Raw genomic sequence first — 17,835 nt, 5'->3', positions numbered from 1 at the left:
GAAAGGAGATGTGTCGGGTTTGAAGGACACCGTGGGCAAGAAGCTCGCGAACAAAGTGGTAGTCAATCTCTAAGTGACGAGTACGCGCATGAAAAACAGGATTGGCTGCCATGTGAAGGGCAGAGACATTGTCGACGAAAATGCAAGGTGGAGTACGAAGCGGAATGCCTAGTTCACGGAAGAGATAACAAAACCAACGAATTTCAACAAATGTGGTGGCAAGAGAACAATATTCTGCTTCGGAACTAGAACGAGACACGATGGATTGCTTTTTGGCGGTCCATGTAAGAAGGTTAGGACCAAGAAAAATGCAAGCACCACTTGTTGAGCGACAATCATCAATGGAACCGGCCCAGTCAGCATCAGAAAATCCTTGAATAGTGAAGTCTGGAGATGAACGAAATAAAAGACCATGTTCAACAGTTCCTTTGATGTAGCGGTAGATACGTTTGACGGCCTGAAGATGAGTTGATTTAGGGTTGTGCATGTACTGACAAACTTGATTAACTGCAAAGGAAATGTCGGGACGGGTGAGAGTCAGATACTGAAGTCCGCCAACCATGCTCCGATAAACATCAGGATCCGAGATCACCATCATAAGCCGACAGACGCAAGGAGGAGAGGAATGGGGTAGGGCTGGGCTTGCACTGGTCCATCTTAAATTTCTGTAGTAAATCAGATGCATAACGGCTTTGAGCGATAGATAGTTGGCTGCCTCGGTGAGTAACTTCCATTCCAAGAAAAAAATGGAGGTCACCTAGCTTACGACTAGCAAAGGTGTTACATAGTTGATCAAGGAACCTGTGAATAGCATCATTGTTTGAACCTGTGACAATGAGATCATCAACGTATACCAGAACATAGAGTGAATATGTAGAGGAATGGTAAATAAACAGGGATGCATCCGATTTGCTATGGGAAAAGCCTTGATTACACAATAAGGAGGCTAAATGCTGGAACCAAACGCGAGGTGCTTGTTTGAGGCCATAAAGAGCTTTGTGAAGGCAACAAACATACTGGGAGTGGTTGGGATCAACAAAGCCAAGTGGTTGTTTCATATAAACTTCCTCGTGAAGAATACCATTCAGGAAAGCATTCAGAACGTCAAGTTGCTGCAATGACCAATTTTGTGAGACTGCTAAGGCAATAATGGTATGAATAGTACCTGGTTTAACAACCGGACTAAAGGTCTTGTCGTAGTCAACCCCAACTTGTTGATTGAACCCCTTGGCGACAAGACGAGCCTTATGGCGGTCAATGGAGCCGTCGACCTTTCGTTTAACACAAAATACCCATTTGCATCCCACAATATTCATATGAGAAGTAACAGGAACAAGAGATCAAATGTGATTCTGAAGAAGTGCATCATGTTCCTCTTTCATCGTTTGCTGCCAATGGGTGAATTTAGATGCTTGAGTATAGCTAGTGGGCTCAATGGACATAAGATCTTCAAGGGCTGCAGTTAAACCGTGAGGAAGTGGATGTCGGGGCGAGTCGTAAGTGAGGGCATTGATGCTCCCAAATTTGCGTGGAGGAGTAGAGTCTGGGGAAGTGACAGGTTATGGTGAGGAAGCAAGGGTGGTGGCAGATGACGGAAAATGTGCTACAGGTGAAGTGGGTAGATGCGCTACAATAGCCGTGGATGAAGAGTGGGGCGTAGGAGGATCAGATGCAGGTGTTGGAATGTTGCTGGGAGACATAGGTGCTGCTGCATGCATTAGTGGCTCCAAAAATAATGGTTGATGAGACTGCTCGGAATGAGGAGAATCTGTCCTGCGGTCTTTATACGGAAAGGTGAGTTCATCAAATTGTACATTGCGAGAAATATACACCTTACCAGAAGCAACATCGAGACAACGGTAGCCTTTGTAGTTGTTGTCGTAACCAATGAAGACACATGGGATGGACTTAGGCATCAACTTATGTTTGTTGTAAGGAACCAAGTGAGGAAAGCATGTGCATCCAAATGTCTTAAGAAATCGGTAATCGGGAACTTTGGCAAAGAGTTTTTCATAAGGAGAAACATTCCCAAGATTATGAAGAGGCAACCGGTTGATAAGAAATGCAGCAGTTGTGAAGGCCCCCACCCAAAATTTTTGCGGGAGATGAGATTGAGCAAGGAGACATAGACCCATTTCGGTAACATGGCGATGTTTGCACTCAACTATACCATTTTGTTGTGGCGTATGTGGGCAAGAGAGTTGGTGTGTGATGCCATGATCTCGAAGAAAATGCCGAAATGCAAGGCTAGTGAATTCACCACCACCATCTATTTGTAATACTTTAATAGTGCGATTCAAACGATTTTCAATCATGCGTTTGAAAGTGACAAAGGTAGGCATGACATCGGACTTACGAACAAGAGGCAACAACCACACAAATCTTGAATAATCATCCACCATAGATAAATAGTACTTATAGCCAAAATTAGACATCATAGGAGCGGGGCCCCATACATCAAGGTGTAAGATGTCTAAAGGATAATGAGTCATGGACGTCCGAGAGGAAAATGGAAGGCGACATGCCTTGCCTATGGGACAAATATGACATTTTTGCACCACTAATGGGGATATGGTATTTATTTGCCAAAACTTGAAAGATAGTAGTGGAGGGGTGACCCAAGCGAGCATGCCACACATCGCTAGTCGTCCGTTCGCCATAAAACACAAGCTTGGGAGTAACATGAGGAGCAGGTCTAATATAGTAAAGTTCGCCATAGTTATGCCCAATCAGAAGGAGTTGGCCCGTTTTCTTGTCCTTCACACGAAAAGAATGATCATCCATCTCAAAAAAACAGTGATTGTCATAACAAAATCGACGAAGAGATAATAAGTTCTTCTTAATGGCAGGGACATATAACACATCTTTTAGCAACATAGGTCCATGTAAACCAGAGATGGAGGATTTACCGACATGAGAGATAGGCAGGTGATTGCCGTTGCCCACAACAATAGTATCAGTACCTGTGTATGGGCGGATTTGTGTGAGAGCAGAAGGATCATTAGTCTTGTCGGATCTTTACCAGATTTCTAGTAATTATACAATGCCAACACTAAAATACCATACAAGAAAATGGTTTCTATTTACTTTTATTCGTTCACTTCGTGACTGCCTTCAAGCTCGATATGAGGGCAGGGCCATTCCGGTTCTCCTCTAGACCACAGAATCTGTAAGTCACCTCTTTTCCTACCTAATGTCAGCAAAGTGACTGCATTGGAGTGTAAATTTTGATCGGTTTAACTTAAAACCGCACCGTCTAGCATCCCGATATTATACGAAAATAAAGTATCCGGACTGGTTCTTGATCACTTGATAACACAAAACTTATCGCACGTGTGATGCCTCTTGGGCTTTATTCATGTGTTAATAAACTATAAATGGCAGAGTGACATTGGACTAGGTTTATGGTGAACGAGAAGGAAAGGGATTTACCAAGTGTAAATGGAACAATATAAAGAAGGGCTGGTTGGCCATGCCCATCCATCAAGTTTAATGCCACATACGTGATGAGAAGACCTGCCAAAGAATGTGAAACATCATGTTTTTCTTCCGGGAAACACATCTGAAACCTTAAAAGTAGCTGTCGAAAAATGCTATTTTTATTATATCTTTACCTAATCCATAAGCAATCATTGCCCAAATGAAGTATCCAGCACGGAGAGTCTTATTTGCCAACCAATCATACCTGGAAAAACCATTAATAGTCGTAAATTTATTATTCCACTGCATATAAACAGCGCCAAGATTTGACACATGGAGAAATGCTGATAACAAGTCTTTTTGCAAATTGGGGATAGGACGTAATAGGATGTCACCAATTCCTATGATGCTGAAACCACCCCATAGGACGTAATACCTGAGCGAGAATGCTACAAGCAGGCCTGGTAATAGGATGTCACCAAATCCTATGATGCTGAAACCACCCCATAGGTCGAACATGCGTGGGATCTTTAGTAGCATTGGAATACCATCCTCTCCACTTTTGTCGCCACGAGCTACCTGTAAAAGGGTGACCAAGCCGTTAAAATGACTCTCAGGCATTTCAAATCCTTCAAAGATGAAATGTTTATATCATAGGGGCCTTAAATGAAGCAAGTAGAGAAACATGTATGGATCACTTACCACAATCATCACGCTTTCATGGAACAACTTCTTAGAAACAGACACCCAACAGATGTCATACAGGAAGGCGCAACTGAGGAGGACCGTACCCACCTAATTAACAAAACCACCTCTCATCAGTTTCTGGGAACGCTTACGCATATATAAATATTACATATATACATAGTTTATACTATCCGGTATCTTCTCATTAAAGCTTTTGAGATGAACAGCTACCATCCAATGTCAAAAGACAAGTGTTTTTTTTATCAACTTTTGGAATGACTAGACAATGTTAAGGAAGAAATACGCACATCTGAAATTTCTGATTCAGTAGAGTAGAGACACCATAGCAAATCAAAAAGAAGAATACGTGTAAATACTTGAAGTCAATCAAATTCCAGTAGAAGTTTTCAAACGCAGAGATATTCACCTGCACACGTGGACACACTGTACTTTAAATGCTACAACCCCATAATTACAGTCAATTAGTTTCACAAATGAGCAGTGATATAGAGTGTTTGGATAAACGAATTGCCTACTACGTTTTTACCAACGACAAAATAATTTCGGGCCAAAAAGAGGAATACCAGTAAAACATACAAGTTCGAAGTATTACCTTCAGATTAGGTGTTCGAACAATTTGAAGAACTGTGATTATCAACGCAATTCCCTGATCAAAGATTCATTAAAATTGAAGCCACCATTAGTTGAGACAAAATTTATACTGCAATAGCTCTAAGTTCAAGAAAGAAGGGGCAAAATCTATGATGCCATTGGTAAAAATTCTTTTGATAAGACAAATAATCTTGCAAGTATATCTTGACCAATCCAGGCAAAGGAAAGGTTGCGATAAACTCCCCAAAGAACAGCAAATGTTATGCAGAACGGACAAACAGCCAAAGTTAGGTATGAGACTGCTCCCAAGATAGGTACTTTAATGTACAATTCTCCAGTACGTTTGAACCACCTGTGAAAATGTATAATTAGTTTAAGACCTTAAAGCAAGTTAACACTGGGTGACTCATTCAATGTACAACGCCACCAGTTTTCTGGTCTGTCTTGTCTTTACTGAAATGATTTAGTCAAATTAACTAGAACTCGAGATTGTGTCTTGAATAATGTTCTAGAAAATATTCAGACAATCAGAATATCAGAAGAATAACAATTCCCACATTGAAAACAACTTCCCAATAATCTTATGATAAACCATCCCCAGATAAAAGGGACATAAAGAAGTATCCCGTTAAAATTTTTATTTGCCCACATGCATACAGCCACACACAGACACTGAAAAATAAATAGACAAAAACTGATAGACTGCAAGCGCACTGTCAATAGTCAGGTGACCAAAAGGAGAATCATAATAAAGTGTCAGAGATTGTTTCAATAAGAGATGAAACAAACTGTACCTCAACAACAATGCAACCAAGCAAGTTTGCAATCCCTGGATATAAAGATTGATGAAGTTAGATATAATCATTCGATAAAGCAATAAGCACAAAATATATAATGTCAAATACGTTAACATTACAAAACTACAGCCTGCACAACTTCAGAACGTAAATGTTTACTGTGCAGGGAACTTAAGAGATAAATGCTTTGTGTAAGTATATAAGTGAGCATGCAGAGGTATATTGTGTCGCTAATTAGAAATGGGAAGATTCATACCTCTACGCCACCTATGCAGAAAAGAACCACCAAAAGCACGACGAACCAGGATGACATAAGCTTGTACAGTATAACCAAGGAGCATGAAGCAATAACAACCAACAAGACTGCTGACGTTGTGCTGATGTCTACTACACTAGCACCTAAAGGAGTTTTGGCACGTGGGATTTCATCAGCGGCATCCTACAAGACAAGATAATTTTGAAGTCAATACTTACAACGAACTGAACAACACTCTGCGAGTAAACCTACAACTATTTAGCTAAGGTTGGGAAAATTAGACCTTTAATAGCCTTTCATGTTCAATAGCCGCTTCTCTGGCACAGTGGCACTCCATGAAGACCAAAAGGATGCACACAAGTGTTGAAATGTTATCACCAAAAGGATGCACACAAGTGTTGAAATGTTATCAGACTTTATGTTTTAGGTTGATTAACAAACAAAGACTGAAACTTTATGACTAAAAATCTATGCAGAGAAGGAAGAACACAGAGAATTGAGAATGTTCAGTATTTTTTTTCTATATGAAAAATCAGAGAATACAAGCCTATATTCTTCTAATCAGTCAAATGCTCAGATCCTATTTTTTAGGGAGTAAGGACTCATCTCCAGCCATTCAAGCCATCAGAGGCTACAATCCTTCCACTTGGCGGAGGATCGAATAACACAGTACATCCCAAACAGATAAGAATAACAGCTGTGTAGGTTTCTAAAACAAGAATTAAAACTAGCCGTTACAAGTTTAAAGCTAACGGCTATTTCTAAAAAAGGCAAGTTTTTCATCTCTTCGATTTCTTCATTCTCTTCACTTCCAATCTACAGGATTGTCATCTACAGGTTGATTTAAGCTTAGTGTGCAGCTTAATTCTGAACAGCCTCTCCTAAGCTGCTTACTGCCTTAACTCCAAGCCTTAATCTCAATTGATTAAATCTGTCCTTTGGCAAAGCCTTTGTAAATATGTCTGCAAGTTGTTCTTCACTTCTGCAGAATTGCAAATCAATCACACCCTCTTGCAGAGCTTCCCTTATGAAGTGATACCTTCTGTTTATATGTCTAGTTCTCTGATGAAAAACTGGATTCTTAGCCATAGATATAGCTGAGATATTATCACAGAACAAGGGTGTTACCTCATATTGCATCTCCCCAAAACCATCAAGGACAAACCTCAACCAAATAGACTGTGTTGTTGCCTCAGATGCTGAGACATACTCAGCTTCAGCAGTTGATAGTGCAACTGTGTTTTGTTTCACATATGCCCAAGAAAATGCTTCACTGCCAAAGCTAAATGCATAACCAGAGGTGCTTCTGCTATCATCTTCACTTCATGCCCGATGTGCATCACAGAATCCAATGAGAATTGCAGACCTGTCAAGGAGCATGACAAATCTCAAATCATTAAGTGTTTGGCATTAAGACAAAAGCATAGGTGCTCAAAATGGTATTGAGTATACTAAACAACGATCAAGGTTTGATATTAATATGGACTACCCATTTCAATTGTTGTGCTTTCTTAAATTGCATACCTATACAAGGGTTCAAGTACAAAGTGTTCTAACATACATGTCATGTAAAAATTAGGCAAATACTTAGACAAAAATAGAAATAGGTTAATACTTATACAGTTTATACTTCAAATATTTATAGGAAATTGTTATTGACACTCCAAAAATCTAAATAATTATTATGCAAGTTGTTAAGTCCGTGATGGATTTCTGAGGTAGGCGTATTCCGATTTGTCTTACTCCAATCTTAGAAAATCATGGTCCCACATTTCTGTCCAATCCATTTTGTTCTAGGAAACTCTCTCCAATGTAAATTAAAGTAACATTGTTTTCATTTAAAAAAAAAAAAAAAAAAAAAAAGTTGGGTACTTGTCAGGTGGCGGGTAGTAGCTTAGGCAAGGTTTGAGGGGTGTGATATCCACACACCCCTTTTTACTTCTCACACACCTCTTGTTAATTTATACTAGCATTTGCCTACACACTTTATGTATATGAACACATTTTTTTAGAAAATGAGAAGGGAGAGAGAGAGAGAACGTGGAGGGAGTGGGAGGTTTTTTTTTTTTTTTTAATTATAAATATTAGAGATATTTTAACATCACCTGTAAGTGAGGCTTCAATAAAAAACAGTAAAATTTGGACGTGTGGAATTATTATTGCCCATCATTTTTTTTGTGTGATAGAAGATTAAGTTGTCCTTTCACCCTCTTTTGGTTGATAAAGAGAGTTTCATTCATTAATAGAGATTATTTGATCTTCTTTGATTCAGTTGATTCGACGATCGCAAATTAAGATGGTGCGTATGAAGTAACACACCCCTAAACTTATTATATAACAATAAAAATATATAAATAGGTGACTACTTAGAAAGTTTATACTTCAAATATATACATAAGAAATTGTTACTGGTACTTTACAAATCTAAACAATTGAATCAATAATGAACATGTATTGTGAGTTATTTTGCAAGAAACAAAACTCCAAAGTTATTTTACATCATTAAACCCTTTAACCTAAAAAAAATTAAATATGCCTGATCGCTTCCTAGAGACTTCATCGATAGGGAATTTTAACGAAACACTCTCGATACTGTTCACTTTTAACGAAAAACCACATTTTTACCTTTTCTTGGTACTATTCACTACACATTTATTTGTCATTTTTCATTAAAAAAAATTTTGAATTTTTCGTTAGTTTTCTTTTTTTAAATGCCGAAGGCCTATTAGGAATGCCCACCCACCCTCCGCTTAGTGCCTAAACCGCTTTTCCGAACAGTGTATTTAGAAGATATTCCTTATAAATGCAGACCAAATGCATTGATAGAATTAGAGAAGATGATATTCTTTTAAGATGGTATTAGGTACAATGCACCGCAGGCCAAGTCAAGAAAGGGCCTAGTAGTTTGAAGCCGATAGAGATAGTAACGATAAAGAAAGGATATAGACCTAACCCACCAAGAATTAATCTCTCCCCTCGGAACGTGTTAAGAAACGGTATACATCCGTGTCTGCTGCTACTTTTTGAAATTTGTTAAGCATGTCTTGCTTTAAAAGAGAATCCAACGGTTCTGAAGATGTATACGTGTTTACATGCACATGTGTAGTGGATAATCATTTCGTCTGCCATAAAAATTAAAAGATTTCGGAGTTGAAGAAGGAAAAAGTTCAACTTATCCCAAGCCCAAAGGGAGACCAATTCAGCTAGGTCTCATTTGGATAAAACTAACGAGACGTGTCGAATTCAAATATTTTTGTCTTTTTTAATGTAATGTAAAATAATAAGATTTTCTAAATCAAATTCAAGTCCTTTGTTCAAAACTTATTATATTTAGATATTTATAGCACATTCAATATTTATAAACTTACCATCAGAAATTATATATTCATACAAAAGTAACCTACTTTTTTGTGCTCCAATCATATTAATGGATAAAAACAAATTCATTAAATTTTTATACATAAAAACTTAACAACAAATAAAAAAAAATTTATAAAAAGCTCATAGGTTAAAAAGTATCAGTCCATAAGCTTCCTTATGAACGTAATGTTACATAAACTTCAGTATGAATGTATCGGTATATAAGTTTCAGTACGAATGTATCAGTATATAACTTTTACGAATGTATTGGTATTTAACTCAATATCTAAAAATCATAAGTACATAATATGCAAATACAGATACAGAGAAATTTATGCACAAGAAAGAATAGGTAAAAGTATATGACTTGTTTTATTATGGGAACTTATAAACACTTATCAGTGATAAATAACATTTTTATTGTCTATGAGAATCAATATATAACTTACATAAAAAAACTCAATAATTATTCTAAGCCTAATTAATATTCAAAAATTACAATTAAAAGCCAAAGACTAGAGTTAGTTTTTGATCTTATACATGATTTTATTCTAGAAGTAAAGGATTGAAGGAGTGCAGCAGACATGGTTTGTCAATCATTATCATAGAGTCTGATGCTCGTGAATTTATTAGGATCATAAGGAAGGAGTTCGGTGTTGATGCGGAGGTGGAAAGCATAGTGCATGACATTTGGGCTATTACAAATGATGTGGGGTCTGTTTCGTTCGAATTTGTTCGTCAAGAAAGCAACATTCTGCGCAGTGGTTATTCAAAAAATTAGAAGTTCTTTTAGATGGGATTGTATTAGTTTCGAGACCTATTTCAACGTCTTAGTTGACGATCTAAACATTTCAATTAGAACTTAATAAAGTCTTTTTTAGGAGAAAAAAAAAAAAAAAAAAAAAAAAAGAGGATTGGAATAGATTTTTTTAATTAAAAAACCCTCTGTCAAAATAGTGCTGTCAGCCAAGGTTGCGTGTTCGAAAGATATTTTGTAATTGGGGTATTTTGCGTGCTGAGCTACAAACCTGATTCACACACACACACACACACACACACACACACACATATACATACATATATATATATACATACATATACATATATATATATATATATCAACGCATCTCATCAAATAACACAAATCCCTCAAATAGAACGAGGATAGTTTTTGATACAATTTTCCTTGTTCTTACTTTAATATGGCACTTGCCCTCTCTCTTTTGAATGCAACCCCTAAGACATACACAGCATTCATCGAAGCACTACGAGCCCGACTCACAGCCGGACGACCAACATCACATGGTATACCGGTGCTGCCCCGAAGAGAAGACGTGCCAGACTCGCAGCGCTTTCTTTATGTTGATCTCACCAACTATAACGGCGACACCATCAGGGTCGCGATCGATGTGGTAAACGTTTATGTGGTGGGATATCGTTCTGGTAATAAATCCTACATACTTGCAAATAACGCTGAAAATCCGGCTCCAACGCACATATTATTCCCCACTGCCCCCGGCGCCGCGCAGTCCACGCGGACTATGCTGCCCTTCACCGGAGACTACCCCGCGCTTGGAGCATATGCACGACGTACAGCGCAACCGAGTGCATCAGGTGCCCGTAACCCAGGGTCACGTATACATGAGGATATACCTATGCTTGAGCAAATCCCTCTGGGACGCAATGAACTCGATAACGCCATCAGTAAGTTGCACTATGCGGCATCCCACTCCGACCAAGCGGCAGCGTTTATTGTTATCATTCAGATGGTCTCGGAAGCGGCAAGGTTCCGGTACATTGAGAGTCAAGTCGGCACTAGAATGGGGATAGACAACCCTCCTTATATACCAGACCCTGCGATGCGGAGCCTGGAAACCAATTGGTCTGCTCTCTCGGAGCAGATCCAGAAGGTACCGGCCAATGGAAAACGCTTCAATAGGCCTATTCAGCTCACAACTGTCAACAATCGTCCCTTCATAGTTGACAGTGTTGAAGCAGACATGGTTCAGCGGCGGGGCATCGCGATGCTCCTCTACGCGAGATAGGTGCAAACCCTTAACCTGCAGTGAGACCGCTGGACGTCACGGTCATGAATTCTAATACTTATCGTCGTTTGTACCCTTTATGTCTTTTGCACCTCTGTTGATGCTTGGTTGAAGTGCATATGATTTCGAAGTTTCTATATGTTCTTGCTTATATCAATAAAACTCTGCAAAATTGCTATCCATCTAGCTTTACCATTCATCATGTTGACAACCGACGATGCCAAATGAACGTGATTAGAATTAAGAGAGCGCCCTCGTTCAATTTAAAGAGCAATAAACTTACATACAAGATTACCAAATTAAGCGAAGCTCTTGTCGGATCTTTACCAGATTTCTAGTAATTATACAATGCCAACACTAAAATATCATACAAGAAAATGGTTTCTAATTACTTACTTTTATTCGTTAACTTCGTGACTGCCTTCAAGCTCGATATGAGGGCAGGGCCATTCTGGTTCTCCTCTAGACCACAGAATCTGCAAGTCACCTCTTTTCTTACCTAATGTCAGCAAAGTGCCTGCATTGGAGTGTCAATTTTGATCAGTTTAACTTAAAACCGCACCATCTAGCATCCTGATATTATACGAAAATAGAGTATCCTGACTGGTTCTTGATCACTTGATAACACAACACTTATCGCACGTGTGATGCCCTTGGGCTTTATTCATGTGTTTATAAACTTAAAATGGCAGAGTGACATTGGACTATGTTTATGGTGAACGAGAAAGAAAGGGATTTACCAAGTGTAAATGGAACGATGTAAAGAAGTGCTGGTTGGCCATGCCCATCCATCAAGTTTAATGCCACATAAATGATGAGAAGACCTGCCAAAGAATGTGAAACATCCTGTTTTTCTTCCGGGAAACACATCTGAAACCTTAAGAGTAGCTGGCGAAAAATGCTTTTTTTATGATATGTTTACCTAATCCATAAGCAATCATTGCCTAAATGAAGTATCCAGCACGGAGAGTCTTATTTGCCAACCAATCATAACTGGAAAAACCATTAAGGATGCGTTTGTTGCACCGGACTATCTGGAACTGAACTATCTGCATGGACTAAGTTGGACTGGCTTAGACTAGACTAAACTGGACTAGCTTAGTGAAGTGTTTGGTGTAGTATCATGACTAAGGAACAGACTAATAACAAATTCCAATATTATATTATTTAATTCATATTTATTAATATTTTACTTTATTTAATAAATATTTATTAATATTTTATTATTACTTCTGTCTATTTTCTCATTCTAGAAACCTTCTTCCATTCCCAATTGTGTTCCGTTCATCCCCTCTTTCTTCCTTAATTTTCTCCGCCCCTCTCCCTCTATTTTCTTCCTAATTTTTCTTCGTCCTCCTTTTTTTTCCTTCGTTCCTCCCCCTCTTCATCTCCATCTTCTTCTTTTGTTCTTGGTTCATCTCCCCATTCTCTTCCTTTTGTTCTCTACTTCATAATCGACTGCAAATCTTCACAATCAAACCACAAAGCAAGAAAGAGATTGAAAATTTAGGAGTTGGAAGCGGGTTGCATATGCTATTGGCCCAAAGGTAGAAGATGGGGGTTGGATCTGGTTTGTGTTTTCTGAGTTTTTGGTTTTCTAGGTGCTGTGATTGAAAAATTCAAGCTCACCTCACTGCAATTTTTTTGGGTTTTTGGTTTTCTTGGTGTTGTGTGATTGAAAATTTCAAGCTCCTCTCACTTTCAGTTTTTTTTTTTTTTTTTTTTTTTTTTTTTTGTAGGTTTTCTAAGATTTTGGGTGTTGTATGTGGTTTTGAAAATAGAACATTTGCAAAATTTTCTTCTATTTTGTTTCGATTTTGCCAGATCTTGTCTTGAAGATGGTTCTATGAAGTGAGGACGAAGTAGATGGATGTGTGAAGCGGGAGGGGGAAGCTAAGGTCTTAGCAGTTGGCCCGATTTCGAGGGGTCTGGCTAAACCCCTTTAGCAAAGTGTTTAGTCCAATTTAGTCAGGGCGAGTCCCACTAAAGTTAGGCCCTTCTGTAAACAAACACGGGATTAGACTAAAAGGTAATCCTATGCAGTCCAGTGAGAGCTAAGGAGGGCAATCAAACACACCCTAATAGTCTAAAATTTATCTATTCCACTGCATATAAATAGTGCCAAGATTTGACACATGGAGAAATGCTGATAACAGTCTTTTTGCAATTGGGGATAGGATGTAGAGATTAAACCTGAGCGAGAATGCTACAAGCAGGCCTGGTAATAGGATGTCACCAAATCCTATGATGCTGAAACCACCCCATGGGTCGAACTATTAGAAGAAGATCGGAAAGATCCGGAAGAAGATCTACTTTCTGTCATTTACCCTAGCTGGTAGGTAACATAAGTGTGTGCATGGGGTGTTGTCATTTACCCTAGCTAGTAGGTAGCATGGGTATGTGCATGGGGTGCCGTCTAACAACTTGAGTATGGCTGTCATTCTCACTAATTCAAGGGATTGTTGATCCTGCTTTAGTTGTTAGTTGATTAGGCGTAAATCAAGAAAGGAAGTGTGTTTCTTATTCCTTGTTTTTTCTCTTCTTCCTACGCTCATATATATGAGCTATCTTTGTACATTGTTTAATATAGAAAATACACCTTCAAAATTCAATACGAACATGTGTGGGATCTTTGGTAGCATTGGAATACCATCATCTCCACTTTTGTCACCACGAGCTACCTGTAAAAGGGAGACGCCAAGTCGTTAAAATGACTCTCAGGCATTTCAAATCCTTCAAAAATGAAATGTTTATATCATAGGGGCCTTAAATGAAGCAAGTAGAGAAATATGTATGGATCACTTACCACAATCATCACGCTTTCATAGAACTTCTTCTTAGAAACAAACACCCAAAAAATGTCATACAATAAGGCACAAATGAGGAGAACCATACCCACCTAATTAAACAACCACCTCTCATCAGTTTCTAGGAACGCTATATACCATCCGATATCTTCTCATTAAAGCTTTTGAGATGAACAGCTATCATCCAATGTCAAAAGACAAGTGTTTTTATATCAACTTTTAGAATGACTAGATAATGTTAAGGAAGAAATACACACATCTGAAATTTCTGATTTAATAAAGTAGAGACACCATGGCAAATAAAAAAGAAGAATACGTGTAAATACTTGAAGTCGATCAAATTCCAGTAGAAATTTTCACACGCAGAGATATTTAGCTGCACACGTGGACACCTTCTACTTTAAATGCTACAACCCCATAATTACAGTCAATTAGTTCCACAAATGAGCAATGATTTAGAGTGTTTGGAAAACGAATTGCTTACTATGTTTTTATCTGTCTAGTGATCCGTCATCCTTGTATTTAATAGTAAAAACCCATATGCACGTCCAACTAGTGTTTTATCCCTTTGATAGTTCCATTACTTCCCATGTATTATTTTTCTGTAGTGCCATCATCTCTTCATCCATTGCCTCAACCCATTTTTGATCCTTCAAAGCATTCTCCACTCGAGTTGGTATTTGAATTTACTCCACGTTATTCACCCAAGCTTGGCATTCTGGTGAAAGATTTTTACATGACACATAGTTGGCTATTAGATACCTCACTTTTCCTTCGCGAAACCTATCAGGAGCTATATCACGGTTTTGCCGTGGTGGCAACTTGTACGTATTTATAACATCATTAGTTACATAAGCATCAATGGTACTTACCTCAGGGATATTCAAAGAAAATGTATTAGAGAATGGCACGATTGAGCTAGAGAGAAAGGGGAAGCAGGCTCGGCAACAACCTGTTGTGGAGTTGTTTCTTCTTTGGCAGAAGCTGGCTGAATGCCAATGCTCTTCCTAGACAAGGCCTTGCTGACACGTTACACTATTCTCAGTAGACGGCAGCCGAAGAACTGCAACAGTCTCGGCAGGGATGGACCGAGGCATTGCTACACCAGTTTACACGGGGTTATCACGGTTCACTCCCCTTGAAGTACTTATCATGTCTTCTTATACATCCAACCACCCAAAATCACCATCAAGATCACAAATACTAGCATTCTCCTCCTTGTGATCTAAAGGTGATGACATCAGAGTATAAAAATATTATGATTCAGAAAAAGTAACATCCATTGTCACTTGCATGTGTTTGGTTTCAGGGTGGTAGAATTTATAACCTTTTGTTGGGATACATACCCAACGAATACACACCGAAGAGCACAGGGAACTAGTTTACTACAATGAATCTTGTGAATATGGACATAAGCAACACACCAAAACACTTGAGGAGTAAGAGTATTAGTGGGTACGACAGGAACATGTTCCGTTAATACTTGAAGCGGGGTATGGAAGTCAACAACCTGAGATCGCATTCAATTGATTACATACAACACATATGTGATGGCTTTAGGCCAAAAATGTTTAGGTACTGACGCATCAATAACCAATGCATGAGCGGTTCCAAAATATGACGATTTTTTCTCTCAGCAACCCCATTTTGTTATGGGGTATAAGGACACATTGTCTCATGGAGAATTCCTTAATCACGGAAAAAAGAAGATAGCTCATGATTAACGTAATCACCTCTGTAATCATAGCAGAGAACCGCTATAACGGAGGAATATTGTTTAGCAACTAACTGGGAGAAAGACTGAATAATCATACTCACTTCACTTTTATTTTTCAACACAAATATCCATGTCATACGAGTGCAATCATCCACAAACATGACAAACCACTTAACCCCTGAAACGGTAGTAACAGGCGAAGGTCCACAGACATCTGAATGCACAAGATCAAATGAAAACAATCTTTTATTCATACTAGAAGAAAACGAAGCATGATGGTTCTTTGCAAGAATAAATACTTCACAATGTAAGTCTTATTCTTTTATTTCACGAAATAAACTAGGCAACATACTCCTTAAATAATCAAACAAAGCATGTTCTAACCGACAATGCAATAACCAAACTTCTTACAGATTACTAGTATGGGATGCTTGAATTGCATTAGCCCTACTAGGAACAACGTCATCCACATATAACCCCTATTTCTTAGTGCCACATCCGATTATCTCCTTGGTCTAAATATCCTAAAGTAGAAAATAAATATAAATAAATAAATGGATATATAAGTACAACACAATCTAATTGCTCAATAACTTGAGGGATAGATAATAAATGATAAGACAATGGTGGAACAAGTAAGCAGTGGTGAAGGGAGAGGGACGACGTGAGGTCCATGTTGGAAATGTGCCCTAAAACCAATCATATGATGATACTTTACAGACATTTCACATGTTAAACTAATATAGTTTAATATAAAGGGCAAATATTGTTGTTTTAAGCCATCTCATATAAATGTTATATGCTTAAGCAATAAGTCCAAGGAATATGAAATTGGGAGAATGTGATCTAAAGAAGTTAGATTAATGAGATCATTCTCTTTCATATACATATCCTAAACGTTCCTGATCATAGGATTGCCGATTGGGCATTAACAATCCATTAAGATTAGTACGTGCTATGTCTTCTCTTAGGGAAAGTAACTGGTCTCGAGTCATTGGTGTGACTGACACCAAGACAAGCATGTAGGTGCTAATGAGTCCACTAAACACGATCAACAAAGAGTTCTCATACTCATGTCACATGAGAACTCATGGTTAGGATAATGAAAAGTAGTCTTTTGACCTCAGACATCATAGTTGTCTAGTGGTTAGGCCCTTGCTCTTTGACTATGTCAAAGTCACTCCATCAGAGGGTGTCCACGACATAGTTGGGGTTAAGCCACTTAGCCATGGAGGCAAGTGAATGTGCAACAAAGGATCTCTAACCTTCAAACCATGTAAAGGAGAATACTCTATGATATGATAAAGAATCTATGGCCAGAGTATGAATAAGATTTAGGAAGTCGTTCCAAATCACATTCAAGGTAATCATATAAGTAAATGAATCACATTGGATAAAGACATCAATAAACTATCAAACAAAACAATGTGGTCAAGAATATTGTATTAGAGAAAGACCGTGTAACATTGTAATCCTAAACTGAATAGGTTCGCCACCTCTTCTGATTAGTATGGGTAACCATGATATACTGCTAGGTGTCACTCATGGTTTGTGGAAGCCCTAAAGGTGAGTAATCACTAAAGGGAGAATTGAAAGCAAGTTTCAATTCACAATCGATTTGAAGAGTTCTAATCGCCCACTGCCTCGCTAAAAGAAACCTAATGGATCGTACACCAAGTAAGGTAGAGATTGAAGAAACAACGAAGATGAGTAAGGATAATTAAATGGTTTAATTATTTATGGCTAGGATTAATTAATACGTTAATATATCATACGAATAAGTTCGTAATAGACCTCGGGTTAGTTTTGGGCCGCAAAGCCCAATGAGATTTGAAAATCAAGCCTATTAACTCAAGTTGTATGACAACTTGAAAACACAAAGGGCTTCAAAGCCCAAATAACCTACAATGGCCGGCCATATAGAGAGAGGTAGTGAACTTGCCTTAATTGCATGTTTGCCACTCCATTGTGAGGTGGTGTAAAGACAACTTTATAGCCATTTCATCCTTAGGGTTTCTTTTGGAGAAAAGATGAGAACACAAAGCTCTATTTTCTCTCTAAGAGGCCGGCCACCCTATAGGAACATAGCTAGCAATCTTCCTTCCTCTAGGTCACTCATCTCTTCATCAATGCT

At 38.3% G+C, this 17,835-nt stretch overlaps 2 protein-coding genes across 2 annotated transcripts; one reads left to right on the top strand and one right to left on the bottom strand.

Moving 5' to 3' along the window:
• Nucleotides 1-3,337: 3,337 nt before the first annotated feature.
• Nucleotides 3,338-6,124, bottom strand: LOC125479804 (signal peptide peptidase-like 2). The gene is made up of 9 exons (XM_048589839.1): nt 6,056-6,124; nt 5,773-5,955; nt 5,514-5,548; nt 4,915-5,071; nt 4,721-4,774; nt 4,123-4,215; nt 3,857-3,999; nt 3,615-3,685; nt 3,338-3,516 (listed from the first exon to the last, which is right to left on the bottom strand). Exons 1-9 carry the CDS (start codon nt 6,107-6,109, stop codon nt 3,353-3,355), a joined length of 954 nt encoding a protein of 317 aa, XP_048445796.1. The 5' UTR covers nt 6,110-6,124; the 3' UTR covers nt 3,338-3,352.
• A 4,210-nt stretch (nt 6,125-10,334) lies between these two features.
• On the top strand, nt 10,335-11,177 carry LOC103938479 (ribosome-inactivating protein bryodin II-like). The gene has a single exon (XM_009348478.2). It carries the CDS (start codon nt 10,335-10,337, stop codon nt 11,175-11,177), a length of 843 nt encoding a protein of 280 aa, XP_009346753.2.
• Nucleotides 11,178-17,835: the final 6,658 nt, after the last annotated feature.

Source organism: the organism of the source record quoted next, unplaced genomic scaffold, assembly GCF_019419815.1.
Source record: "Pyrus x bretschneideri cultivar Hongxiangsu unplaced genomic scaffold, Pyrus_bretschneideri_v1 Contig3, whole genome shotgun sequence".
In the NCBI taxonomy this organism is placed as follows: domain Eukaryota; kingdom Viridiplantae; phylum Streptophyta; class Magnoliopsida; order Rosales; family Rosaceae; genus Pyrus; species Pyrus x bretschneideri.
The sequence above is the reverse complement of the archived record's forward strand: the minus strand, read 5'-3'. Positions and strand labels throughout refer to the sequence as shown.